Source organism: Fusarium vanettenii, assembly GCF_000151355.1.
Source record: "Fusarium vanettenii 77-13-4 chromosome 17 genomic scaffold NECHAsca_75_chr17_2_0, whole genome shotgun sequence".
In the NCBI taxonomy this organism is placed as follows: domain Eukaryota; kingdom Fungi; phylum Ascomycota; class Sordariomycetes; order Hypocreales; family Nectriaceae; genus Fusarium; species Fusarium vanettenii.
The window spans coordinates 30,273-56,398 of record NW_003315814.1 but is presented as its reverse complement, the minus strand read 5'-3'; the positions used below and the strand labels follow the sequence as shown (position 1 = coordinate 56,398).

The following is a 26,126-nucleotide window of genomic DNA, read 5'->3' as shown; positions in this document are numbered from 1 at the left end:
TGGTTTGTTTTGGTGGTCGGACTCAGTGACACGAGACCCTGTTTGACGATGGCGATGACGCCTCCTTTGTGTGCAGTCTAACATATGGGCTAATGCAACTGCCCTACTGAGGAAATCTGGCTCTCATTGGTGTGTTGGAAGAAATGCAAGAATGGGAAACCGAACGAATAAAGACACACGACGGCGCCAACGATGCGGCGTTGGGTTGCACTCGGGGGGCTGGTATTTTGCGCGTTCAAGAGTCTATTCCAATTGGTTGGGAGTCTGGGCCTCCTTCGGGCCTCCTGAAGATAGGTAGTCCAGATGCTGAATTCTCAAACGGCATAAACTACACCATCTCCCAGAGCCAGCAACTTATGTCCCATGAAACCGCCGCGTCGCGCTCCCGTTTCTTTCCCTCCACCGCCTGCCCAGTCACCCTGATCGCGATCTTGAAACTGGCCCTGAAGGTCGTTGCAAGCTGCCTTTGAGGGCCGTTGCAAGCCGCCTTTGAGGGCTGTTGCAAGCCGCCTTTGAAGGCCGTTGCAAGCTAGATGTAAGCCTTGGGCATTAAAATTGGCTTCGCTGGCCTCTGACAACGTCCTACGATCTCCATGGTCTAGTTTTTAACGCCCTAGATCTTGTGTATCATTTCCCATTTTCTGGTGTGTGACGTCTTGTTTCTTGAGCTTGTCGTGCTCGGACCTCTTTGATGGCTTCTGCGGTGGTCTCGGCAGTGCTGCGCTCAAATCAAGTTGGATCGCCTTTTTCGCCTGATTGAATTGTGAACTGTCAAAATTGAATTGATTAATTGAATTCAATTGAATTGAATTGATGGCGGTTAAGGAGGTCACGTGCGCCTGCGCCTTACCCGATTTGGCGACTGCGGTTCAGCCGACCATTCATCACCCGACTGGCCACGTGACATGTCCACGTGACCACCTGAGCGACCGATCTGATAACTTTTTCCTCCCCCCTAAAACGTCAAAAATATACCGTTGCAGAGCCCTGGACCTCGGGGGAATCGAAATAGCGCGATAGAGACTTGGTAATCCCGTGGACCTGCCCGTCAAGTACCCTCCCGAGGACTTGGCGGCCGGGCTCGACCCCCTTCCACAGAGCCCCCAGCACCGTCCCCGACAATGAGTATACCGCCGCCTCTAACCTTATGGTCCATCTGGTGTTGTAGTTGGGCGGCAATAATACCCTCTCAGCCATCTGGGCAAGGAGGAACGTGGAGTTACCGAACCGGTTATCGACACGACATCAATCGTCGTCTTGACGTAGTGCTCAACAACCTCCACCCAGGGGGGCAGTCCACCATACGCCTGGCTTCGCAAGTAGCTGGGACCTCGGCGGCTACCAAGGCAGCCAGAGCAAAGTTTGTAGGTTGCGAATAATAGTGTGACGTGTAAAGGGTTGGCAGTTTGGGGTTTGCGATAAAGTCGAGTGACTGCGTCGCATAAGCACTCAATCAAGGGCTTTCCGGAATGGTATGTAGATCGAAGGTCAAGTACGCGTGAGGAGCACGTTACTGGCCCGGAGCTACTGTTTATCTCGACAAAAGATGGCCTTTGAAGCATACCTTGGTAGTTACATGAACTGCAGCTTCCAAAGCTCTGGCGAGGAGCGAGGAGCGAGGATGATGATTTGGCCCATCCATTTACATGGTCTCCAGAGGGTTGACCTGCTTGCTTTTCAAGATGTGCATTGTCGAGCGTCACGGCGAACCGTTTGATCAAACCAGCTTTAAAAAGCTCGCCGTAAAGTCCTCAGGCTATTTAATGTGGTGTTTCCGATGAATACCAAGCTCTACGCAGACCAATGTGGATTACTCCATCGTTACAGTAAGTAATAAACTAATACAGTGCCCCTGATAGAGTACCGAAAATGCCCTGCGGTTATCCTGCAAGGCCTTGATCTCTGCTGGAATGGCATGCACCTGTTCCTTTTGCTTCATGACCGCCGTGGTTGCGTGAGATCTTCCCCCTCCCCCGAAATCCAGTGGCAAGTGCCGATGCCTGCAGTTTGAATCGCATTCGAAGCAGGCAATCTCGCAAACGAGCCGACAACTTCCTTGGGGGTCAACCTTATGGTAGCATATTTTAGAAATATCCAGCGTGAGTGACTCTCTTCACCGACTACAACCCCGCCCAGTCTGGCACCAAGGGTACCCCTGGTCAATAGACTCGAGGGGAACTCTTCATTTGTCTTATTATGCGTAGTACGAAAGAGCAGAGCGGCCCTTCAGTCCTTGAGCAACTGCAATGAAATATATAGCACAGATAAATAATTGTCGCGGGGGACTTGGCTCAGATCAGCCTGATCAGCCTCAAGGTTCAGTCGAGGGACGGGTCAGGAGCCAATACAGGCGTCAAAGAATGCTCGTTCATAGCCGCATCCGACTGAGGATGGGCAGTTCTCGTCACGTTCAAGCATGTCGCCAGCATCAGACGCAGTCAAGACGCGATCGAGGTGTTGCTGAGGGCAGGGGAGACTTGGAACTCGTCAAGATCTCGACTGCTAACTCGAAAGTGCAGTCTAGGCAAAGTCTGGCATACACCGAAGCCGTTTGCTTTTTATTGTAGGATCCAAGTGGCAGCGAAGGCCTATTCTCGATATTCTTATTTGCCTAAACTCCAGAAATATCCCAACCATATCTTCAATGTCCCGCTGTACATGATAACTCCAATCCCATCACCCAAACTCCATTTTTAATCTCCTGTACACTATGCCAATCAATCCTCCCAGTCCATTTACCCAAACTCCATGTTTTGTGTCCCGTCTAGCTTTTTATATCATGCCAATCAGTTGTCCCAGCCCTCAAGCTGTGCTTGTACATCTGAAATTTCCTGGGTGATGCTATCGAGCTCCTCCATGAGGGGATCACGGCGGGCTCGAAGCTCTTCAAGCCGTTGTATTAGGGAGTCCCTGGTCTCGACCGGTGGCTGCGACGGCCCAGGTTCAAGGAAGCCATTGGTGATGGCCGGGTCCTGATCAGCCATCCCATCGACCTCCCCAGCCGCTACCTCCTCCTCCTCCTCCACCACAGGGTCAACCACCCCCTCCTCCTCCACATGGTCAATCGCCTCGTCATCCTCCCCCACAAGGTCGATGATGTCCGCCGGTTGCCTAGGTGGCAGGGGCGGGGGCGGGGTCAGTGGCGAGGGAATCCGAAACCGTCGTCTCGGAGCGGGAGGTTCTGGGTCTTCGGAGAATGGGTCTCGGCGGGCAGGGGGACGTGCCTGCCGAAGCAGAGGGCTAGGCTGCCGGGGGTAAGGGGCAGGCCGGGCATGCCGGTCGCGACGTGGAGCTGCCGGAAGAGCTCTCACAGGTACCCTCTCGGGGGTACGTGGTTCAGGCGTCGGTGACAAGGTCCGCTGAACAGGCTGACGAGGGCGACGGTTGTTCCCTTGGGAACGCCTATCGCGTCGGAGGTTGGACCCATCTGAATTGGTGTCCAGACCAAACTCGCCCCATGTCACTGTGTGGGAATGAGTCGTCAACGGGGCTTCGTCGACTCCGAGGGTATCAAGAGCATCCGCTTCGTCGGGTGATCCAACGAACGGTCGCTCATCACTGTATTCAGTGTTGTCTTGTGGCCAGATCCAGGCCACGGCCGGGTCCCGGCCTTCCTCCCTCTCTATCACGTTCACCATTTGCGCATACGCTCGGCAATCGTGCCGGACAATCTCGGCGAAGCATCGCCCACAACATTATCAAATATCCCTCGTTCTTGCCAGAGTAGGCGAAGAGGAATGTGATGGAGGACCATCAAATCGACCGTCGCATTGTAATGCCTCAATATTGGCTCGTTTCGCGGATTGGAAGGCGCGTTCGCCTGGCGCCAGATGCGCCCTTCAGCGAACCTATTCCGAAGAGATCTCAGGTATCTGTCGACTCTTCCGTCCCGGTACGCGCGATTTTGCCGTGTTGCGGGGAGTTGATCGTTCATGACGACTGAATCGACGTGTAGAGCGTCGAATCAGCAAATCGGCGGTCAATCGGCCGAGGATAGACGCGATGGTCGTCTAGAGGCAAAGGTCGTGATTCGCATGACTCTGATCGCCCATGCAAGCGTCATCACATCTTGGACCCATCGCTCATGGTCCAGAGACAGAACCTGAGCCACAGGCACCAGAGAATTGCGTGTGTGAGCAGTCTCGGTGGTGGCAGGTGCCGGCTCTGGGCGAACCCCTGTTGCCCTCTCAGATGTGGAACGAGGGAGACTTGGTTCTTGCGCTGGTTTATGACGGGCCGCTACTATGGTCGAGACTGGCACACCCTTCTTCTTTGCCATGTACCGATCTGAAGCGCTGGGCTCTTCCTCCTCCATGAATATCCTGGATCCCCCTTTGGACCCGCGACATGATATCGAGTCCTGGCATACGACTTCCGTCTCGTCTGGGTTCCACCAGGTGGAATGCGACTCCGAGCGCGCAATGTTGGCATTTGTGTCCTTCTTTTGATACAGACTTGGCAGCTGCTGAGGTATCTGCTGAAAGAGGCCCGTGAGCTGCTGTATGAAACCCTTCGGCTTGGGCTCTTCAGCTGGTATGGGATCCTGCGGTTGCTTGGGAGGTACGGGGGGCAGAGAGGAGGGCTCCTGCAGCTCCTGCGGACGCGGTGTCTGTTGAAGAGATTGCTGCCCAGCCGGTTGTTGCTCTTTTGGTTGCCTTTGGTGCTCAAGAGACTGCTGTCGAGAAGATCCAGATACAACTGGTTGTTGTTGGGCTGGCTGTTGATGCCGAACAGACGCTTGTTGAGAAGCTTGGGGTGTTGAGATCCGTTGTTTTGACGGATCAATGACTATTCCGATCCATTGGTGGCTGGGATGTGGATGTCTTCTTATCTATAGCTTACGCTGGTTAGCGCTAGTCTTTCTTCTTCTTCAACATAACATAATATGCTCATTTCAACAGGTTATGAGCCCGGAAAGCCACCTTACAGCTAAGTATCCTCCTAATCATGATTTCCAATATAACTCGAGGTCTAACCGCCTCCTTCTACTGCGTTAAAGATACTCATCACACCTTACCCGAATTTTCGCTGAATACTACTAGCCGCCTTATTTAGGAATCAAGCGCTTAATTTTGCACACCTCCCGGCTTCATCCGTCACCAGCCTCCCGACCAAAATCCTTGCGCAAATTTTTACTCGAGACTCGGCCTTATAATGGCCTCACACGACCATAATTTGAGAGCTAGACCGCTCTAGAAACCGACCTTTTCCGCTATCGAATTCTGTTGATAGATTGCACAGGACCTTTGAGACCTTATATCTTCGAGTGGTCCTCTCTAGGATTAGAGCACTTAATGTGACAAGCCGGACGTGAAACCGCATGTGAAACCGGATGAAACCGGATACACGACCTAAGGTCCGAGCCGCGTTTCGCATCGGTCGCACAAACCTAGTGGTAATATACGACATCCTACGATCTAAGTGAGCCCTCAGTCCTTCCAACAGGTTCTAGGGCAATCCACTTAGATACCAACGACTCGCTTTCAGACGCAAGTTCAACCAGCATTTAGAGCCTTAAAGCTGCCTCAATTGCCTCATCAGAACCAGAAGAAATCCACGTTCCATCCAGTGGGAGTTCTAACGCACCCATTGCCGATACCATCAACAACGATCAGAACTCCAGCTTCACGCTCGCAAGAGGCATCGCTACACCGAAAAGGGAAGATTCACCTAAGCCTACCTCACACTCTTCCTACGCCTTCTCTCGTCCAGTCATCAAGGAACCCATCCTCAAGCATATCGGCCTCGAAGGAATCGACTAGAACACTTAGCAACCTAGCCAACATCCCGAAGCTAGAATCAACAGCCGGATAGATCAACTGGAGCCGAGAAATAAAAGACCATCTCACAATGTCGGGATACGGAGACTTATTCAAACGAAACAAGGATAAACCTACCGGCACCAGTGCCACGACCGTCGAAAAGATCGACAACTAGCTCTCCAAGCAGGAACACACGTGCGGAGCCATCCTCAATCGACTTAGATACAACGCCAGGGAGCAGGTAAAGGATAAGGAGACCATCACGGAGATATTCGATGAGCTTAAGAAGCGCTTCAAACCAAAAGGAAGTGCGGTCTTCCAAGAGCTCGACCGACGATACAACTGCCTCACCCTAGACCAATACTCGGGAGTCATGAACTTTGCAGAACGGCTGCGAGAAGCTCAATCTGAACTCTTGCAACTAGACGAGACATGCAAAATCGGCATGCCTCAATTCATCAATAAGTTCCTAACCGGACTTGGCCCCGAATACGAAATATTCCTCACTGCCTTCTACCAAAACCACAACTTACTACCCGAGCGAGGCTCTAACGGAGAAGTAACCAAACCTGCCGTAACATTCGAAATCGCTCTTGCCGCCGCAGAGCAAGAGGAAATAAACATTCAACAGCGAGAAAAGGCCAAGACACAAACGGCTCTACTAGCTAGAATGCATAGCCCTAGCAAAGAACGAGTGGCTCAGACGTGCGGCCACTGCAATAAACCAGGTCATACTAAGGCCGGATATTTTGGCCTACACCCCGACCTTCTTAAGGAGTTCAGAAGAAAACGAGCACTTCGGAGTAGACGACGAGAAGCCAAGCTTAAGAAGAGAAAAGAGAACACCTCGTCACTAGAACTCGACGAGGATCACACTACCGCCGTCGCCTTCTTAAACACGGCCCTTCTATCCTTTCAACCCCGGTTTAGTCTAGCTACATCAGAACCATCCAAACTACTAGAGCGAATCCACGTATTAGACAGTGGCGCCTCCTCCCACACGTTCTGCCACCGACGGAACTTTACATCACTCGAGAAATTCACCGGCTCTGCCATCAACGGCATAGCTAGCTCGGCCATTATGCCTAAGGGGCAAGGGGCATACACCCTCAAAACCAGACAGAACAATACCAAGGGAACGATAACCTTTCATAAGGCACTTTACGTGCCAGGCGCTCACTATAACCTCATCTTAGTCTCAGCCCTTAAGGAGGATAGAGCAACTATTCTATTTCGAAAAAGACGAGCTATCATTATAAACCACGGTAAAGCCATCCTTAGCGCCACTAGGAAATTCGGTCTATACGTCATCGACGAAGATAACGAACAACTGCACACCGCTATAGCCGCCTACTCCATCAGCGACCCCAAACTACAGATCTGGCATAACCGACTCGGCCATTTGGGTGAACAGAACTTACATTGACTCATAAAGATATCCACGGGCATCACTCATCTATCTAACTCCAACGTCTATAAAGCGTGCGTAAAAGGGCGCATAAAGGAAAGGCCTCATCGCGGATACATCCGAAAAGGAACACGACCACTAGAGAGCCTACATAGCGATATCGCTAGCCCCTTCCCAGACAAAGGCATCGACGGCCATAGATACTAGGCCTACTTCATAGACGATTTCACCAAAATAACCTAGGTCTTCCCAATCAGGCAAAAGTCCGAATTTGGCAACTGCCTTCGACAACTTCTAGAACAAGCCGAGACACCAACCCGTCGCTACCGTTACCTTCGCCTCGATCGAGGGGGAGAAAACCAAGCTAATACAATCACTCTCTACTGCGAAAACGAGATGATTAAGATGATCTTCTCTGCTACCGAGCAGCACAAACAAAACGGGGTAGCCGAAGTAGCAAACCGTATCCTACTCGAGAAGCTCACAACGACTCTCATCCATTCAGGACTAGAAAAGAAATTCTAGCCGTACGTCCTCAAAGCCATAGCATACGTACGAAACCTCTCACCAGCCTCGGGTCATCAAATCACACCTTATGAAGCATAGCACAAGGAAGTGCCGGATCTCTCCCATCTCCGAGTTATCGGCAGCCGAGGCTTTGCAAAGATACCTTCAGCCAAACGGAAGAAGATAGACGACAAGACAATCCCCTGCCGACTCCTCGGCTATCAAGGGAGCACAAACTACGCCTTAGTCGACGATAATAGAAGAATATTCTTTGCGAACAACGTCGTATTCGATAAGAAATCCCTGCTAAGAAAACGAATTACATCCGAGCAACCAACTAACGAACCCAACGCAAAACAGATAAATCTCACACCATCTCTTCCAACTATACCCCTAACCAAAAACATCAGAACAGACGAAGAGATACAATCAGCCCCTAACCAATCCTATCAACCGAATCAAGACGAGCTAAGCTTCCATATAGAACTAGGGACTCCAGAAAGAACACAAAGCCCCGACAGTGCGGTCAACGAACACCAAGTCATCGCGGAAGCAGCCGACGGTCATCCCCAACAACATTTTCCAGTACGGGAAACCAGAGGACAAATTCCATCAAGATACACAGTCCTAGCTCAACAAGACCCATCAGCTCAACAAAACCAATAGCGCTTCAACATAATTGCCATTCATCTGGCTATAATCGCCAACAACCTTGAACCGACCGAACCCAAAACCTTTGCCGAAGCAATAAACTCGCCTCATAGCGAACAATAGATGCAAGCCATGATTAACGAAATCGACTCCTTAAGGAGAAACGGCACCTTCATACCAGTCAGCCTGCCTCCAGGAAAACATACGCTCCAAGGCAAATGGGTATATAAGCTCAAACGGGGAAAGGATAGCGAGATTACCAGATTCAAAGCTCGCTTCGTCGTCAGAGGCTTCGAATAAAAAGATAGAATCGACTACCACGAGACATTTGCCTCCGTGGTCAAGCCGATAAGCTATAAAATAATCTTCGCTATCGCTGCGGCCTTAGACCTTGAACTAGAACAGATAGATGTCAAAACTACTTTCCTTTACGGCAGCGTCAAAGAAGAAATCTACATAACTCAGCCACAGGGTTTCGACGACAACTCAGGCAGAGTCTTCCGACTGCGGAAAGCTCTCTACGGTCTCAAACAATCTCCCCGAATCTAGTACCAGACTCTATCTAATTTCCTAGAAACCCTCGGCTTCAAGCCACTCAACGCCGACGCTAGCATCTTCATCCATGGCACAACCTACATCGCCGTCTACGTAGATAATCTCCTAATCGCTAGCCCCGATAAGAAAGAAATCCGCCAAATCAAAGCCGCCTTAAGTAAGAAATTCGAAATGACTAACCTTAGCCCGTATCAGTACTATCTAGGAATGTCCGTCCGGAGAAACAGACGCAACAAGGCCATCTTCCTCTCCCAACGAGCATATATCGAGAAGGTCCTACGGGAATTTGACATATGGGAGAGCAAGCCAGTCACAACTCCCCTAAGCACATCAAAATTCCAACCCATCCCAGACGAATACAGAGCGTCTAAAACGACGAAACTATGGTACGCAAAAGCAATTAGTTCACTTATATACGCCATGCTTAGCACTCGCCCAGACATCGCATTTGCCGTCTCTCTCTGCAGCCGGTATCTAGGAAACCCAGCGAACGAACACGTCCAAGCCATCAAGCGCATCATGAGGTACTTGCGAGGGATAATCGACTTAGAACTCACCTTCAGCGGACCACTCAGACCGTTAGTTAGGTACACCGACTCAGACTGGGCTGGCGATCACGACACCAGACGATCAACGGCTGGCTACGTCTTCAACGTCGGCACAGGCGCCATCAATTGGAACTCCAAACGACAACCAACGGTCGCACTATCATCCTGCGAAGCGGAGTACATAGGACAAACACAATGCACCAAAGAAGCGATATGGCTACGAGGGTTACTGCGCGAACTTCTGGCCCAATACAAACATGGAGACCTTCAAATAACTATCCTCTACGGTGACAATCAAGGGGCAATTGCAATGGCCAAAAACCCACAGTTCCATGCCAGGACTAAGCACATTAATATTCAATGGCATTACATTCGAGAACGAGTCTCAGATAGAGACGTTGAGCTCAAATATGCCCCAACCGAGCAATAAATTGCAGATAGACTTACAAAAGCCCTTCTAAAAGACCGTTTCATCGTATTTCGCAACGCGCTGGGCCTCTCCAACCCATGATTCGCTATTAGTCACGCAAGTATGGGTCATAAGAAAAGGAGGTAGCCGGGAATACCTGGCCAACTGACACTCCGCGATCTCTCGACAACCAAGTGACCTACCAACAAACCGACTTAGGATTTAGAAGCAGCGGCATCGAAAGTCTATTATATCAAGTTCACACGATTTCTCTTTTCTTTTATCCCTTTTCATCATGCCCCAAGTGGGAGAAAATGGGTGCCCAACAGTCTATCTCGTTCATCGAGCCTCCAAGCGACCCACAGGTCCTCAGCTCGGAATTCCTCAGCTTCTTACAACAATTCTACAACAATTCCAGCTATAACTAAACGCTCAATACATACATATAAGAGCCATTTCATTCAGAAACGGATCACATAGGATCTATAAAACTATAAAACTACAAAACTACAAAACTACAAAAACACAAAAATACAAAAACACAAAAAACGCAGTAAACGCCGCTAGATTAGCTTCTTCAGCCTTAACAACCACAGTCCTACGAGACATACAACAGAACCTGCTTAATCAGATCCGGCCAAAGAAAACAAGACAGTTCGACTATCATAGTCAGCCGTCAATATCAACAAAGGATAATATCAATATCCTCTACATTTATTTCGAAAAAAATAAAAAATAAACCTAGAATAGAGTAGGAGATCTAGAGTGCTAAGGCTCCAGTGACCAGAAACTCAAGGCTATCCGCCTCACAAACATCAAATCATCAAACAATCTAGGGGATCCAGGGTGCTAAGGCCCCGGTGACCAAACAATCCAACGCAGGTATGGTAATAGAAGCTCTTTCCTATTTTTCACCCACGAAGGTGTTTTTAAGGTTTTAATGAGGCCACACTCTATTACGCAGAAACATCTCGCACCAATGGCTCGAGTAGGAGTATTGAGATCCGTTATTTTGACGGATCAATGACTATTCCGATCCATTGGTGGCTGGGATGTGGATGTCTTCTTGTCTATAGCTTACGCTGGTTAGCGCTAGTCTTTCTTCTTCTTCAACATAACATAATATGCTCATTTCAACATGGGGCACAGCCAGTTGTTGATGTGCCGGCTGCTCCTGTAGAGGAAGAGCTGGAGGTGGTTTCTGTTGCAGAGACTCCTGTTGAGAAGGTTGTTGCTGAGTCGGTTGTTGATTCTGCCATGGCTCTTGTTGGGACGGGTGTTGGTGCCGGGTCGACTGCTGCTGCTGCTTCTGAGCCTCTAGGTACTCTTGAAACTGTTCCTTCTGGACTTGCATAAACTCTCGAGCTTGTTGTTCCAGCTGTGATCGTTCTCGCTCAAGCTCCGCCTGGTTCATCTGCCTCTCTTGTTGAAGCCGGGACCGCGCTTGTTCAATTGCAGCCTGTGCCATCTGGGTTTCCCTCTCAAGCATGTCATGCTGGGATCTTCCTCGCTCAATATCGGCGTCATATGACTGCTTCTGTTGCTGAAGCTCGAACCGTTGTTGCGCAATTTCAGCTTGAGCGATATCTTTTTCCCTCTGTATCTGGGCTCTCTGTCGCTCGAATTCCCGCTGGAGTTCGGCCTGCTGCATGGCATGAAAGGAAACATCAAGAGCCTGCTGGCCTGTCACCCGCTCCGGTGGCTGGGGGGCTGGCTGGGGGGCTGGCTGGGATTGTGTCTGCTCATGTGCCTCAACGTGGGCCTCGTGCCGCCTCCGGGCCTGATAAACGTCCCAGGCATCTTGTTTGATCTTTGCCCGTTGTAGATCCATAGCAGCCTGCTGTCTCTGTTGCTCCTGCTGTATCTGAGCCCGCTGTTGCTGAGTCTCGCGTTGAAGCTGTTGTCGGAACGCCTGTGCATGTTCGGCACACTGCTGTTGAGTGAGGCCGGACTGAGGTATGTCCTGTACATCTTCCATGACAACATCCTGGTCTTCTGGTGTATGCAATATGGCATCTGTTGTCAAGGAAAGAGTTGGAAAGTCTGGGGGAGGGCCTAGAGAAGGAGTCGGAGTGGCCACCGTGGAAAAAGTCGAGATGGATGTGGGCGTGGCAGTGTGTGACCTGGGAGGAGTCATGTCGCCATTCCAGTCATCGCTGCCCCAAGCTTGGGTGTACCTCTTCCACTTGGCCCGGTAGGGAAGGACGAAAGTAGCCGATACATGGCCAGCTTTATGGAGTAGCTTGAGACGGTATTCGAGTGCGCTTTGGAGCTTGTTGACGCATATTGACTGGTACATCAATGAAGTATCGAGTCTTGCGTACTGGGAGAGTCCCAACCGGTCCATAAGCTCGCCCATGTATGTACTCTTCAAATCTCCCTTGTGAAGCTCGTGTCGGGCGAGGTGCGAGGTCATGATCTGTCGGTCCCTGTCGGTCCAGTCGATTCTTATAGTAGAGCAGGTGGTTAAATCATCGAGGTGCTTTCCACGAATGTACTTCCAGGAAACTGTCAGACGTTGCGTGGAAGGGACAAGCAAGAATGACTCACGTTTCTGTCGGTGTAGTGCCTAGGCACAGGAGGGCGGCCAGAATCTGACTCTGAATCCGATGAGACGGTGATGGTGGGAGTACTGAGGCTTGTCATGTTGAATAATCACCAGACGACTTGAGGTTACGGCGATGGATGGTCAGAATACTTGATGTAGGGGAGGAGAGCGAAAGTTCAGGCGCTGTGTAGATAGATAGATGGATGGATGGGTGGATGGGTGGAAATGAACAAGAGATGTCTCTAGAGGGGAAATGCATCGATAAACGTGCTATCTACATTGGTCAATTCCTGCCTGCCTGCAAACCCTTGAAAGAACACATCCATCTCCTTAATACACCACATGTCATGTCATATCGTTTACATTCGCGCAGGGGGAAACCAACTCCCACAGCTGCAGCTTGCCCTTCCACAATGCTCGCGGAAACGGCGATGCATCTGCCTCAATGTTGAGGCAGTTTGCCATTGTTCGCCAAAGGACAATGCAGGACAATGAGCCTCCAGAACAATCATCCACAAGCTGCCCCCCGTGTCGTGTTGTGTTGGACATGCAGCTACCACTGCTCCGCGTCTCTCCAACTGGCAAACTCTTCGTATCTCCGCTTCAGGCGGATGCTGATGTATTTAATCTGGCGGAGAGTGGCATCGACATGTTCGGTATCTCGAGACAAGGCTTCGATGTCCTTGACAATCTTTTTGAGAAAGTGTTCAAACTACATTGCATGGAGGAGTCAGTCAGTATCTTTCCCCGCCCGAGTTGTGATATCCATGCATGCACTTACGTTGGTGACCGTGACTGCAACTCTCTTCCAACGAGCTGAAGCCTGATCCTCGGCTTTGCATGCCATGACGCATGCCGCTGCCAGGTCGCTGCCTTTCCATGTCGATGCCGGTAGTTTGCGAAGAACAGGCTCTGCCTGGCAGATACCCGCCCTTTGTGATCCCGACCCATATCCTTCTGCGGCTTCCAGGGCGTGCGAGATGGTGAGCCCCTCCTCGTTGGTGTCCTTGATGGCTGCCTCGACAACTGCCTTGAGTCTTGTTTGATATCGAAGCGCCTCCTGCATCCGGTACCACGCGGCCGATCGAAGGTTGTACCAAGGGTATTCGGTTGTGGACTCATCTTGGTTCAAGGCCTCAGGGAGGTCGTCTAGGAGGGCAAGAATTTGCTGGTAGTCCCGCGTCGCCCGCGCTTCGATCTGCTCCATGATGCCCTGCTGCGTGAGGCTCTCGAGTGTATTGATTCGCGCTCGGGATCGTTCAAAGTCGGCTCTCAGATGATAGCTTTCGTGCGGGAACGTCTCGCTGAGTACCACCCATGTTTCCTCGAGCACATGGGGGAGAATCTCAGATTCGTCGCTCAAGATGGATGGAGGGAACGACAGGGAGGGTAGGCCGTCGTAGGGATCGCTTCTAGTGAGCCACTGGTATGTCGAGATGCGGTCAACAAAGCCCAAGATTGCATTGTTTGCGATGAGTGTAGGGAAAGTGAAGAGGAGAGCCTTAAGAACACCCCAGAGGAGTGCCAGAATGACAAAGAATCCCAGCAGATATTGCACTGGGCTGCTGAGCATGACGAAGCAGAATAGCCGCCATCCACGGTGAGCCCCGTCGGTGATGCCCGTGAGGGCAGTACCCTGTGCTCGGGCAGCTGCTTGTCCCTTGGAGAAATCCTCATCTTGATGCGGAGGGGGCTCCGGCTTGGACTCGGTCGGCGGCGCTGGTGGAGGGCCATGATCTTGCGGCTGGTGGGCATGGTCTGACTTGGTGTCATGGGTAGGTTCTGGACGAGGTTCCTGAGTGGCACGAGTTGGAGACACACCGTGCTCCTCTCCTTCTCCCCAGGTGTCATCAACGTTGAAGTTGAATTTCATGGCTGGGATCTTGGCGGTGGACGAGAGAAAGAGGGCATCGCAAGGGGTTTGCTGGCCGATGAAGAAATCTGAGGAAGAGCAGGAGGCAAAGAGGTCGCACAAGGTTGGCGGTGAAGCCCTTTAGTTGGTCATTTCTTCACATACGTCTCTCTGTGCGACATTAACCCATACCAGAAGTGTTGAGTCCTTCGTGTGACGCAGATGCACTTCGCGAAGGGGCTTCTAGAAGTAGATAGAAGATTTCTGTGTAGTTTCGAAGAACATCGTCAATTTAATGCTTCTCAATGGCACCTCAATCTTTGAGCCTTTTGTCCATGCCCACTCCCCTAAGTGGACGCAACACCTACACCCACTCTGCTGCCAGCCGTGTCGTCAGCAATTATGATGTGAGATGAGTATCTCATAATGCTCCTCCTCGATGCCAATCTAGCTAGTTGCCCACGATGATAGCTTTGTCGTTTGCTTCGAGCGCATCATCCAGCAGCTGGACATTGGTGCTTTGGCCCGTAGTTCTCCAATGACTCCGCATCTTCCGAACTGCATCGTAGAGTCTCTGGGGCGATGCCGCGTCGTAGCCGATGAAGTCGACTTTCTTTTCGTTTGTTCGAAGCCAGTGGAGCAGGTGAACAATGTCTCGGACGTCGGAGTTGTACTTGCTCACCGACTGGGGTCGCGTACTTCCGATGTATTGCGCTGAGCGCTTCATCTTGGTGAGGATGAGAACGCCAGGCTCGAGGATGGGGATGGAGCCTGCAAACACAGATTTTAGTTCCAGTGTGTTAATGATGGGAGAGAAAGAGACTCACCGTCGCCTGGACGAAGGATAGACAGTCGACGGGGTAAGTTGAGCACGCCTCGCGCAAGGGTCTCAACGGGAATTCGAGACTCCCAATCTCCATTCGGGACAAAGAAAAGCTTGAGGTGGGACACAACAAAACGTGGATCGGCGTCGCAGAGGATCTTGGTAACACGGCTCCTCAACTCGTCAGCGCTGCTCACACCAACCTCGACATCGATGTCGAGAGTTTCACGCTGGTGATCCAGCATCTTCAAGGCAAAACCGCCGATAAAAGCATGCTCGATACCATGCTCGGCGAGAATGCGCGAAAATGTCTGGGCAGCCTGCTTCATGAAATCTCCTGAAAGCGACATTGTGACGTTTGATTGGAGGTGATGGCAAGGAGATGTTTGGGAGTAACGGCGAAGTGGGGAGGGGATATGAGGGCGCCGCTCGTCATATGACTGAATGATCTGGGATGGAGGATGTAGACTTGTTTGTTGTTGCAGCACCTCAGGCAGTTGAAGTAAGTAAGGCTCAAAGGGGGTGAGGAAAAGGTGATGTGATGACGGTGCTAAGTTAAGGCGAGGGGCTGAGGCTGTGGTCCGTGATGCGGTGTTCAGAAGAAAGCCGAGGAGAAAAACACAAGTGCTTAGGTATTTGCCTAAGGTAGCCAGAAAACAAACGGAGCAAGTTATTGCCGGTTTTATTGCATCATCGTTTATAAAGATGTCGAGACATGATTGTCATTTTTGCCTATTCCTTACTCATCCTCATCCATAACCCCCTGTCGTCCATTGCTCGGTAAATCCTCATACCGTAACGTTCCAGAAACCAACTGGATCAAGGTTCCTCTAGCCCACTCAGCGTCCTCGGTAAAATGCCATTCTCGTATGCTGTTGAGAGCATTTTGCATGTCCAGAGCGTCTTTGTTGGCCGCCATGTCCTCTTCAACGTGTCTTTGAATCTCTATACCTTCATCAATAACATCCTCTGGGCCGAGCATACAGTCCCCCTCGTAGCCCATGTCAAACATGCTGTAGGCGATGACGCTCGAAAGATCTGCGATTGCCATGACACGAACACGGCTTCCAGCACTCTCTTGCATTATAATGCGCAAATAGGCGACACAAAAAACAGGCAAGGGTACTGTCCAAGTAGTGTACGAGGGTTGCCGCGCAGATGGCGCGACAGCCATGAGCTCCTCCTTCTTGATGCCAGTCCAAGAAAGAGGCGCTAGCATCAGGAGGCGCTTTGGGTTGCCGTAAACATAGCGAAAGCCCTGGCCCGCAAGCTCAGAGAGGTAGGAAGGTGGGTGGTTGTCGTTCAGCAAGCCTCTGGCTTTGGCGATATCGTTTGCTACTTGGAGTTGTTCATCTGGGACCAGGAATACTAAGTCCTGTTGAAGAAGGTCAGTCATGTATGTGGATTGGGATGCATCTTGTCAGACATACCGGCTTAGGTGCGAGGGGGTAGCCCAGCCGACGCAGCAGAGGAGTTTCCCATTCCACCAGGATAATGTTGGATTGTTCAAAGTCGCTGAGGGTCTCGTGGACAGAGGGGCCCAGTTCGGGCGGCATATTGCTTGTGAGAAGGATGCCCAAGGTTGTTGTTGTGAGGTTGAGAAGGAAGGGTTAGTGTGACTAACAGCTATTTTGCACCGATCTGAGCATGAGAGAGAGGTTTGAAAGAGCCTTGTTTTTCTACAAAGGAAATCGGCCGTGCGGCCGGTTTTATGCCTAGGTACCGTATCCTCTCAACAAATTCAGACAGAGCTAACGCACCGTTTACTCCATTTTTCCACTTTTCCCCCGCTTTTACCCGTCATGACAATATCTCCAATCAAAGGCACTGGCTTGTGGGTCATTAGGCTTACATTAGCGCTGCCTGAATTAGTTGAGAGGCTCCTCCAACGGTACAGGCTTGGCATGAAGCGACGGCGTTTCGTACCGTCCCAACGCACTTGTGGCAATACGCTACGTCACCAAGCTGCAAACGGGCAATTCACTGAGCGATTGCGAGCACAATGGCCTTTGTTGTTATTCTTTTTATTTCTCTATTTTTGGCATTTTTCCTTTGTTGGCGGGGTTTTAAGCTATTCACACTCCAAAAGAGGCATTCAAACGCCCTACTGTCAGTGCGTTCGAATGGGGGGTGTGCTACGCAACATAGCTTCCCGTTGATTGGTTGAGCACGGAACCCTATTGTGGGCCGCTCGATTACCGTATCCTCTCTGTGGCCCGAGTCCAGACGGTCCATCTGTATTTTGACATTCCAAGGCGGCCTGCGAGCAGCGCCGGGCTGAAATGATGCGGATCTGACTTGGGGCATTTCACTGGCTCATGAACGACGGCGGCTGGCGCTAGGCCGTGAGCAGACAATTTGAGTAAACCTGCGCATTTCATTGGTCCGCATGCTTGGTGTCCAGTCAAGCCATAATCGAGGCCGTCAGTGGACGAGCTCAGTTGTATCAGGCTGAGGGCTTCGGAGGATCAAGATGCCTAGCTTTTCCTTCCCTGATAAAGGAAGTTGGAGTGTGTGGATCTAGGCCATGGTAAGAGGCCTGTTTAAGTGCTATTTTCCCGGTGAATAATGAGGGCGAGTTCAAATCAACATGGTTGGTATCCATGCTGTCAGTTATTCGGCCATCGGGATGGGATGGATCAGAGATACCAGAGTTGGACTACCTGCACTACTCATAACAGGATAGATACTACGGAGTTAAAGACTTGCAAACTGGCTATCGTGAGGCCAAAAAAAAAACATTCTTCATTCATTCATTCCTCATCATCCATCACCTCAAAGCCTCATAATACCATCAACAGCGCTCCGCCCATCGCTGCGAAAAGTGCACTTGCCCACCTCCATCACTTCCTTCAATATGCTCTCCCCATGCTTCGCAATTTCGCTTTGCTTCTCTTCAAGTTTGACGTAGAGATGATCTATATCTTCCGAACTTGGCTTCACAAGCCCCAGGCCGATCTTCTTCCTGGCCATGGTCGATATGCTTGCAGCTCGGCTCCGCCTCATCTCGTGGATGCTCATCAGCGCTCCTTGAATGCTTTCACAGATCGCATATGCCTGCTTAGTCTTAATTCGGATCTTTAACTTCTTCCTCAGAGAGATTTGAAGCAGCATGGCGACTTTGACCTTGACCAGATCGACCATAGGCGAGTTGACATTCTGGCGCCAAAGTTCAACGCGAGAAGCAAGTACAGTCTAACCTAGACTAGCTAGCACTACCCTTTCTGGAGATAGCGTAGCAGATGGCGTCGGCATGGCACGGTATGCCTTGGTGGCGCTCTCATGCCTTTGTTGAGGACGCACCTCGTCTTCGGGGATCTGGGAGAGGGCGGGGATTTGCTTTCGAGTTTGCGTTATAGCAGTTGGAGCATACGATGAAGCTCCATCCATGATATTCTCAATAGCGACGGGCGGTGCGTGCGAGGACGTTCCGTTTTGTATATCCCAGATAGCGGTTTGGTTAAAGGAGGTTACAGATGGAGCTGCGACGGGGGTCTAGATGGGAGAAGGGGCCAAAGTAAAACCAGCGGCACGATAAGCAGCCGCAAGAGAGTCAGGTGCAATAATATCAGCTGAAGGTCCGACGAGCCCAGCCTGTCGTTGATCTTGGTGTTGGGTTGACTGAGGACAACATGTTCCTGGCTGACTCCTCGCGTGGCTGGGGCCAGAAACGATGCCCTGGCGTTGTTGGAAGCTGGAAGTGGCGATGGACGGCATCGGGTGATGCACTTGGTGGACAGGCTCGTTATTCGTCCGTGGAATTCCAAACCAAGAGGGCTGCCAACTTGGAGGGCTTGTGGGAGGAGTCATTCTGGCCTCGCGTGGGAGGAAGACTTGGTTGAACGAGGTGCATGACGTGGGTGTACTGTGTAACTGTGCAAAGTTGGGTGCGAGAGTCTGGTTTAATGCCGTATAGTGTACCGGCGTGGCATCTCCCTGATTCCCATGGTGAGATGCCAAAGTAGGGTTGAAGGATGTCACAGAAGTGACTGATGGGGTGTGTCCCTGAAAAAACGTCTGATTAAAGCTGGTTGTCGAGCTGGAGGGCAGGTGATCCGAAAACATGCCCTGCGGTCTAAACCCTCCGATTGGGGAGTCCTGAGGCGTCATGGGAAACCCGGTGGTCTCAAAGACAGCCGGTATATCGCATGCATCTGGCATGACGATGTCGACCGACTCGGGAGGCGAGATCGGAGAAGGGTTCATCGTCATGGCCATCTCAGCGGTAGGTACGGCCTCGGCGAGAGTCTCCTTCAGGTCGGTCAAGTCGATGATTATGCCTCCTCCCTGAGAAACGTCACTGGGCGGCGAAGTATCGCCAGTCCAGTCCATCTTCAGCCAGTTCTTAGTCCAAGCAGGCCATTCAGAAGACCATCCACCAGTAGATAGCCGCGTGGACTAAATAATACCGTCCAAGACAAGGTTATGAAAGACAACTTCCATGCGTCTCTGGACTCGGGGAGTAATATTGGCGGGATATTCAGAGTTAGGCCAGTAGCAGTTGATCGCCTATAGCAAACTAGGCAACTCTTTCTTTGGGGGAAATCCCGTCAGTGTTCCATACGTTGACCAAGAGATAGCGCCTCAGACTCACTTGCGTACAGTTTTGCTTCGTCACCTCATGCAAGGCCATGTGACGGAGCATCTGAGTTTGGGCATTGCTGCACTTCCACTCGAACCGAATGTTGAGGCCTTTGCGGAGGGAAGAGACGGGAACTCCTTCACAAACATGCTTGGTGTTGGAAAAGCACATGTTGATGGACTTGGTCTGGTATGACTACCGAGGGATCAGTTGGAAAGGACCAGAAACATCACCATACACACACACATACTGTAATAGAGCCAACTCGAAGCAAGGATACCAGAGAGAGTTGTGTCCAGTCGGAAAGATCTTTGGCAGCTTGGTGACGAGGCTCAATGAGGCGGTAAGCAAGAGTGATAGGACGAAACGATGACCAAGGTTAACTAGACAGTCGGAGATACAGCTCAGGTCAAACAGCTGACGAGCAAGATCCTCTGCCAGTGAGTTCAAAAGAAGTGAGTCAAGATGGACAGACCATGGAGAGAAGGGAGGAGGGAGGGGAGGAGCATAGTACCGTCTTTCCTTTGGTGAATTACTCATTCCCCAACGATCTTGAGGGGCTGGTGGAGCGGTGAGAGGAGAACAAAGGGCTCGGTCACGCCGGATGTTTGAAATGCCAACTGTTCATGACGTGGTCATCTTTCGTTGAATACTTGCATTAGCTGCTTCAATATCGCCGCAAAGTTGTCCACACCGCTTTCGTCTCTCTTGTCGTGCTTACGCCGGATACTGTTGCAGAGCCATTTTCCTTTCTTGACTTCTATCATGTCTCCGCAGCGTCATGTCATGCGGACTGTCGCATGAGCCAGCTGTTCATGATGTTGCCACCCTTCATTGAGTGCTTGCATTAGCGGCATCGTTGGCGTGACATGGTCAACGGCGGTGAGGAAGCCCGGAAGCCTATTATGTGCCCGTATTCACTCGATGCCAAGGTATGGCCAGCCTGTCCATCTGCGGAATGTGTGTGACAAAGCACACCTGCATGATGATGGGAGCCCACGTGTCCATAATAACGACAGTGCATTTGAGGCTCATGACGACTAGGCCATCATCCACCATGTCATAGAGATTCCCACCATCCTTCAAGCTCTCGTTTACCTCAGTATCTTACCCACCAGAGAGAACTCTGCTCCTACACCGTCAACTCAATAACCAACCACATCAAGATGCTTCAACATTAGACCTGGGTCCTGGCGCCTCAGTTCGAGCGTCGCCATGATTCCGTGGGGCCACGTCTTTATATTTCATGGCGACGGTCGCATCTTCCAGAAACCAGCCACTCAACATACTTTTCCTCGATTCTCAATCTCCTACGTTCGAAACCGCAGTTTCCGAGCCTCTCTCCGCCTAAAATATCGACTGCCACTTCATTCCACACACAATCCGCCTGAACAGCGATGCCTTCACCAACAAGGTCCAAGTCGAGAAACCTACGGCCCTCGTCCGCCGCTCCCTTTGCGCCGCGATTATCCATACAACCCCGAAGCCTCTTATTGGGCGATATGTCTTTACGCTTGACGACTTTATACTGCGTATACGAGTACCTATACAATAAACACGCCCCTTTTCATCAGCAGATGCACTCACGCATTTATCAATGGCAATATCTTCAGCAAATGCCCTGGGAAGCTTCAATAGAAGACTAGATTCTCTCAACTCGCCTCGACCCAGCAATACACGCTCTTCATTCAAGCACCAATCGTTAGCATCAAGGACAGATTAAGTCCAACAGGCCAACTACAGTGGTAAATTCAACCGAGTCAACCATGTGAAGCCTAGAAACATGCAAGAGTACCAATACCAATCCACTTCCCGTTCCAACAAGCCCTAGCCCGGACATACGGAAGAGCACAACAGCGCTCGCCTATCTCCTTTATCCATCATCAACCGCCCCCTTTGACACCTCCTCCGGCAGCGGTGGCCAACGAGTTCAGTTACAGTCTTGTTCGGTTGCAATCTTTTCGTCTAGCTGCTCCACGCTCGAGACCTTATGAGATCGCCATGCGGTCGGAGCCGAGTTTACAATCATGGATCTTGACGATGATGGGTCATCGGCTATTCTACCGCTACCTACCTACCTACACAAACCCGCCATTGCCAGTCATTGGGGAGGGGAGGGCCATGAACAAGAGAACATAAAAACATAACGACCACGATCACGACAATGAAAACGCGAATCAACAACGGAAACACCGAGACAATAATAACACCAGAACAATGACGATAACACCGAAAGTTCTCATCATTCAATTAACAGTGATGTTGGCATCGGGACCATCCGAGGAGGACCTTTGGTGGAGGGGAGAGAATGTTATCGGCAAAAGTGACTATCGTGGAGGAGGAGGGTATATATCAAGGCATAAAATGCCTTGAGCTCGAGTGGCTGGACGCGGGAGATGCTTCAGTATACAAGATATCCTGGATCAATTCATGCCAGCGCACAGAAGGATCAAATGCGCGTCTCAAGCGAAACCCTGAGCCGAGGCATCAGACGCTTGCCCATGGCCAGCGAGAGAAGAGAAGCAAGTGTCTGTGGAGTTGAAGAAAACGCAGGGTAGGCGGAAGCATAAAATGCCTCTACCCTGTCTCTGGCATAAAGTGCCTTAAAGCATAAAGTGCTTTCACACTCTGGCATAAAGTGCCTTAAAGCATAAAGTGCTTTCACACTCTGGCATAAAGTGCCTTAAAGCATAAAGTGCTTTCACACTCTGGCATAAAGTGCCTCGAAGCATGAAGTGCTTCCAGCTCATTACACGATTCCAGGTCCGGCGTCGAGCGCCTCAGACAGATTGGAGAATCCGGGCCAAGTAGAAAGAAAACAAGTCGGGCGATGGGAGTGAATATGTCGTGTCAACTGATGCGCACTCTGAAGAGTCACATTGATCAAAGATGGATGCTCTCAAAAGAGTGCCGTATATCAACGAGGTCTGGTGGATTTTCAAGGCTAGAGAAGGCCAAGTACCTACAATGTTCATGAGAGCCTCTCATTCTCAGTCTGGCGGAGGCTGCGACAAAATAGGGGTTCGCCCCGGCAAGACCGGTCGCGGTCGGGGGGGGGGATCCATCTTTTCCGACTCCCGATCCTCCGGGGCCAATACTCCGCTTGGGACAATCAATCTTGTTACAGCGATGGGGTCTGCAATGCGCTGAAGGGACCTCCATCATCTGATGGCACAAGCTCAGCCCAGTGCACAGCATCAAGGTACATGTTATGCAATGCATGGCTCTCCCCAGCCTCGGCCGCAATCTCCGCAATGACCCATGCGGGTACTTATTTGGTACCGATCGACGAAGGATCATTTCCACAATTGAGGCCAAGAGTCAGCCTTTGAGGATCCCCAGTCATCCGCCAAGAGGTGTCAAAAGTTAGGGACCTAGCGGAGGACCCAGGTTCAGAGACACATGCACACCATCTCCATGGGCCATCACCCCACTGGTAAGGCGGATTGTGGTCAGTCTTGGCTTGAGCTTATTCCAACGTCGCTCCCAGGGGTTTTCGTGCTTCGCTCGAAGAGTCTGTGGTCCCCTCCGCAGTCAAATCAAACGGGTTGGCTTTCCGACTCGCCTTGCTGTGCCTTGTTATTCTCGGCAATTTGTTTGCAGCGTACTGGTCGGATGCCAAGGTTCTGGGCCCTCCCGATTTTGTGCCGTAATAACCGTTGCCGTTGCCGTTGCCGTTGACGCGGACAGAGCTGAAACCTCGCGTTGATATTATTCTTGCTTTTTACAGGTAGAAGCCCCTGGGAAGTCCTCTCCGGCTTGGTATGCCGGACACTCGCCAAGCCATGGTGGATCTACATCATTCAACAGCCCTGGTCCATAGCGGGAGAGCTGCTGAAGAAGCCGTCACTCATATCGCCCGCCATGTAGAGCTGCAGCAAGTGTAAAATACGTTTCTGAGGGACCCGAGGGGCCATCATCAATGGAGGACCGGGAAGATTCAGCGAAGGGTAGGACTTTGACCGGGGGGATAAGATGGGAGCGGATTCATACGTAGTGGCCCAGAGAGTAGCTGGGTAACGCCCATGGTAAATATTTGCTCAATCAAACTGTCCTTCTACTTTGATACTGGTTACGGCCAAGTTCTTGCCATGTCTTTCACCCACGCCACAGCCAGAGACGCCCAGCCACACCCCCAGGAAAAGCAATATCAATACAAGCTCCCTACCGGTGGTAAACAACAACAAGCCTTGGCCTCTGGCCTTGTCATCTTATTCCATCATCGGAGCACTCTTCTTGTGTGGTCACTGCCGTAGCGACCGTCTCACCCTATCTGTATCTCACCATCACGACTTGCTCTCCTTCCCGGCTCGTCGTGCCTCTTGTCCTCGCCGACCTTCTCGACAGCCTGTGCGCCTGTTGTTCCCTCTGGCCTTCACGACAGCCTTGCATTCCTGGTGCCATCGTCTTGGCCCATGATGCCCAAAAAACCCGAACCCGTCTCCTGCGAACGAGGATGTCAAGGTACTTTCCATCGAAAGTACATAAACCAACACTACAAGCTGCAGCACGAAACATGTGGTGGGTGCAACAAAGTGTTCGCTGGTGAGGAGATCACCCGGCATCAGATCGTTTGCCGAGCACCTGTTACCTTCACCTGTGACAAGTGTGACAAGGCTTTTCCACGCAAAGAGTTGCTTCGAAAGCACAAGAGAAACGTACATCGTCTTTGTGCCTGTGGCGAGCCGCTGAAGAGGGCTCACGAGAGAATTTGCGAGTTGGCCAGATCATCTGGAAACTCGCTCAACGTCAGCCGCCCGACAGCTTCACCGACAGCTTCACCGACAGACACTCAAGCATACACACACCAGGCGGCGGCGAAGCTGGAAGAATCCCGACAACTCATCGATGAGCTGCTGTCGAAGGGATCAGCCGGCCTCCGCGAAGGCCACGACGCCAAGAAGTTCGGTTTGATCCTCCGCGACGCAGATATTGGGACTCCCCTAACCGCCGTAGAGTACCTGGCAAAGGTGGACACCATGAACGGCCCAACGACTCAATATGTCCTTTGCTCCATGGACGAAGCCGAGCTTGTCCTGAGGCATGGACCCTGCAAGCTCCCTATACTGGTTCCCGCCGCGATGAATACAAACCCAAACCCAAGATTCGTCGGGCTTCCTTGGTATCTCAGCTACCTTGAGTCCCAACCTGCTATCGACGTTCATGACTTTGGGGCCATGTATTCCGAGCAAGGTCATCAACCGCAGCAGTGGCCATCCCAAGATGCTACCCGGCGTTTTCGTGAGCCAGAGCCAGGTGATTGTGCTATCAATCTTCTGAACTTGGCTGGTGTAAAGAAGAACCCTGTTCCGGAATGCCTGGTCAATATACCCGATTATCACATAATCACCGATGTTAGTCGATCTGGCAATGGAAAGAGGATGAAGCTCGGTGACCAGCCCCCGAAGAGTGGGAAGAGAAGCAAGGGCAAGGCTGAGGGTGCCATCCCAATCGACCTTACCGCTTCAACACATTTCCAGCTCTTGGCTACTCGAGGTGCTATGCATCTTCCACATGTTGATCTACATCACGTTATCACGACTGCCTTTTGTGAAGATGGTGAGAAGCTCTGGGTGACGTGGCCAGGTCTTCATTTGGAAGACCTTAAGAAGTGGCTGGATACAGGTGTCTACCCGGCCAACGGCATTGCCCTGTACCTTGAGCAGGGCAGTACCATGGTACAACCAGGAACCACGCTTCATGCTCCGCTGTCCCTGACCAATGTCTTGATGACGGGGACTATGCATTGGCACCCGAAGTCAATGGTCAGAGTCATGGAAGCATCAAGGTTTGAACTGGAGAACCCACACGTCACAAATGAGGAAATGTCGGGTGAGTTCAGGGATAGGGTTCAAGCCATCCTGGCCGCCTCGGAGGCAAACTCCGGTCCTTGGACATGTCTCTCGAAAGATGAACTGGCCAAGTGTAAACAAGAATTGACGGTAAGTTGAGCTGCCGAGTCTTTGAGTGGTCCTTACTAACTAATTATTCTCGTCAGTACTTCCACGGAGGTTGTCCATGCACGATATCGTGTCAAAACTGTCGTTGCAAGAAACGCGGTGGCTGCGACAACCAGTGTCACCACGGTGAAGGATGTCCTGGGGGATAGAAGCTGAGTTGAGTATGTACTCGACTTGTGAAGGGCGAAGAGTGCAAGAGAGTATTATTCAGTTGGCTACACTTCTAATCTCCTGTTTTTGGTTCTTCAGATACCCTTGATGATTGTCGTTTGGATATTCTCATACATTTGGATGGCCCTTGCATAGTTCATTTCTCGTTTAACCAAATGATGAAAATGATGAAAATGAACGCTGATCGAGGGTTCTCGTGTCTTTGATACCTGCCATGACCCTGAAACCCACTTGATGTGAAGTCTTTCGCCAGAACCAATCATATAAGCAAAGATATTGCCCGTCCACGGATTCCCGGTCATCTTCTGTGTATTTGGCACCCCGTATCTGTTAGCTCGGCTCTTGGGCCT

At 51.1% G+C, this 26,126-nt stretch overlaps 6 protein-coding genes across 6 annotated transcripts; 1 reads left to right on the top strand and 5 right to left on the bottom strand.

The window, feature by feature from the left end:
• Window positions 1–2,786: 2,786 nt before the first annotated feature.
• Window positions 2,787–4,949, bottom strand: NECHADRAFT_88837 (uncharacterized protein; the record flags this gene model as incomplete). The annotated part of the gene is made up of 3 exons (XM_003040207.1): window positions 2,787–3,622; window positions 4,000–4,831; window positions 4,923–4,949. The coding sequence occupies 3 exons, from the start codon at window positions 4,947–4,949 to the stop codon at window positions 2,787–2,789; spliced, it is 1,695 nt and encodes a 564-aa protein (XP_003040253.1).
• Window positions 4,950–10,867: 5,918 nt separating this feature from the next.
• NECHADRAFT_88834 (uncharacterized protein) lies at window positions 10,868–12,486 on the bottom strand (the record flags this gene model as incomplete). Its single annotated transcript, XM_003040206.1, has 2 exons — window positions 10,868–12,385; window positions 12,418–12,486. 2 exons carry the CDS (start codon window positions 12,484–12,486, stop codon window positions 10,868–10,870), a joined length of 1,587 nt encoding a protein of 528 aa, XP_003040252.1.
• Window positions 12,487–14,691: 2,205 nt separating this feature from the next.
• On the bottom strand, window positions 14,692–15,012 carry NECHADRAFT_55614 (uncharacterized protein; the record flags this gene model as incomplete). Its single annotated transcript, XM_003040205.1, has 1 exon — window positions 14,692–15,012. A coding segment is annotated over one exon (321 nt), but the record flags the coding sequence as incomplete, so codon positions are not given.
• A 790-nt stretch (window positions 15,013–15,802) lies between these two features.
• On the bottom strand, window positions 15,803–16,619 carry NECHADRAFT_88832 (uncharacterized protein; the record flags this gene model as incomplete). Its single annotated transcript, XM_003040204.1, has 2 exons — window positions 15,803–16,438; window positions 16,494–16,619. The coding sequence occupies 2 exons, from the start codon at window positions 16,617–16,619 to the stop codon at window positions 15,803–15,805; spliced, it is 762 nt and encodes a 253-aa protein (XP_003040250.1).
• A 1,219-nt stretch (window positions 16,620–17,838) lies between these two features.
• On the bottom strand, window positions 17,839–19,816 carry NECHADRAFT_88831 (uncharacterized protein; the record flags this gene model as incomplete). The annotated part of the gene is made up of 4 exons (XM_003040203.1): window positions 17,839–18,258; window positions 18,367–18,545; window positions 18,588–19,461; window positions 19,658–19,816. 4 exons carry the CDS (start codon window positions 19,814–19,816, stop codon window positions 17,839–17,841), a joined length of 1,632 nt encoding a protein of 543 aa, XP_003040249.1.
• A 3,920-nt stretch (window positions 19,817–23,736) lies between these two features.
• On the top strand, window positions 23,737–25,754 carry NECHADRAFT_88830 (uncharacterized protein; the record flags this gene model as incomplete). The annotated part of the gene is made up of 3 exons (XM_003040213.1): window positions 23,737–23,883; window positions 24,154–25,587; window positions 25,644–25,754. The coding sequence occupies 3 exons, from the start codon at window positions 23,737–23,739 to the stop codon at window positions 25,752–25,754; spliced, it is 1,692 nt and encodes a 563-aa protein (XP_003040259.1).
• Window positions 25,755–26,126: the final 372 nt, after the last annotated feature.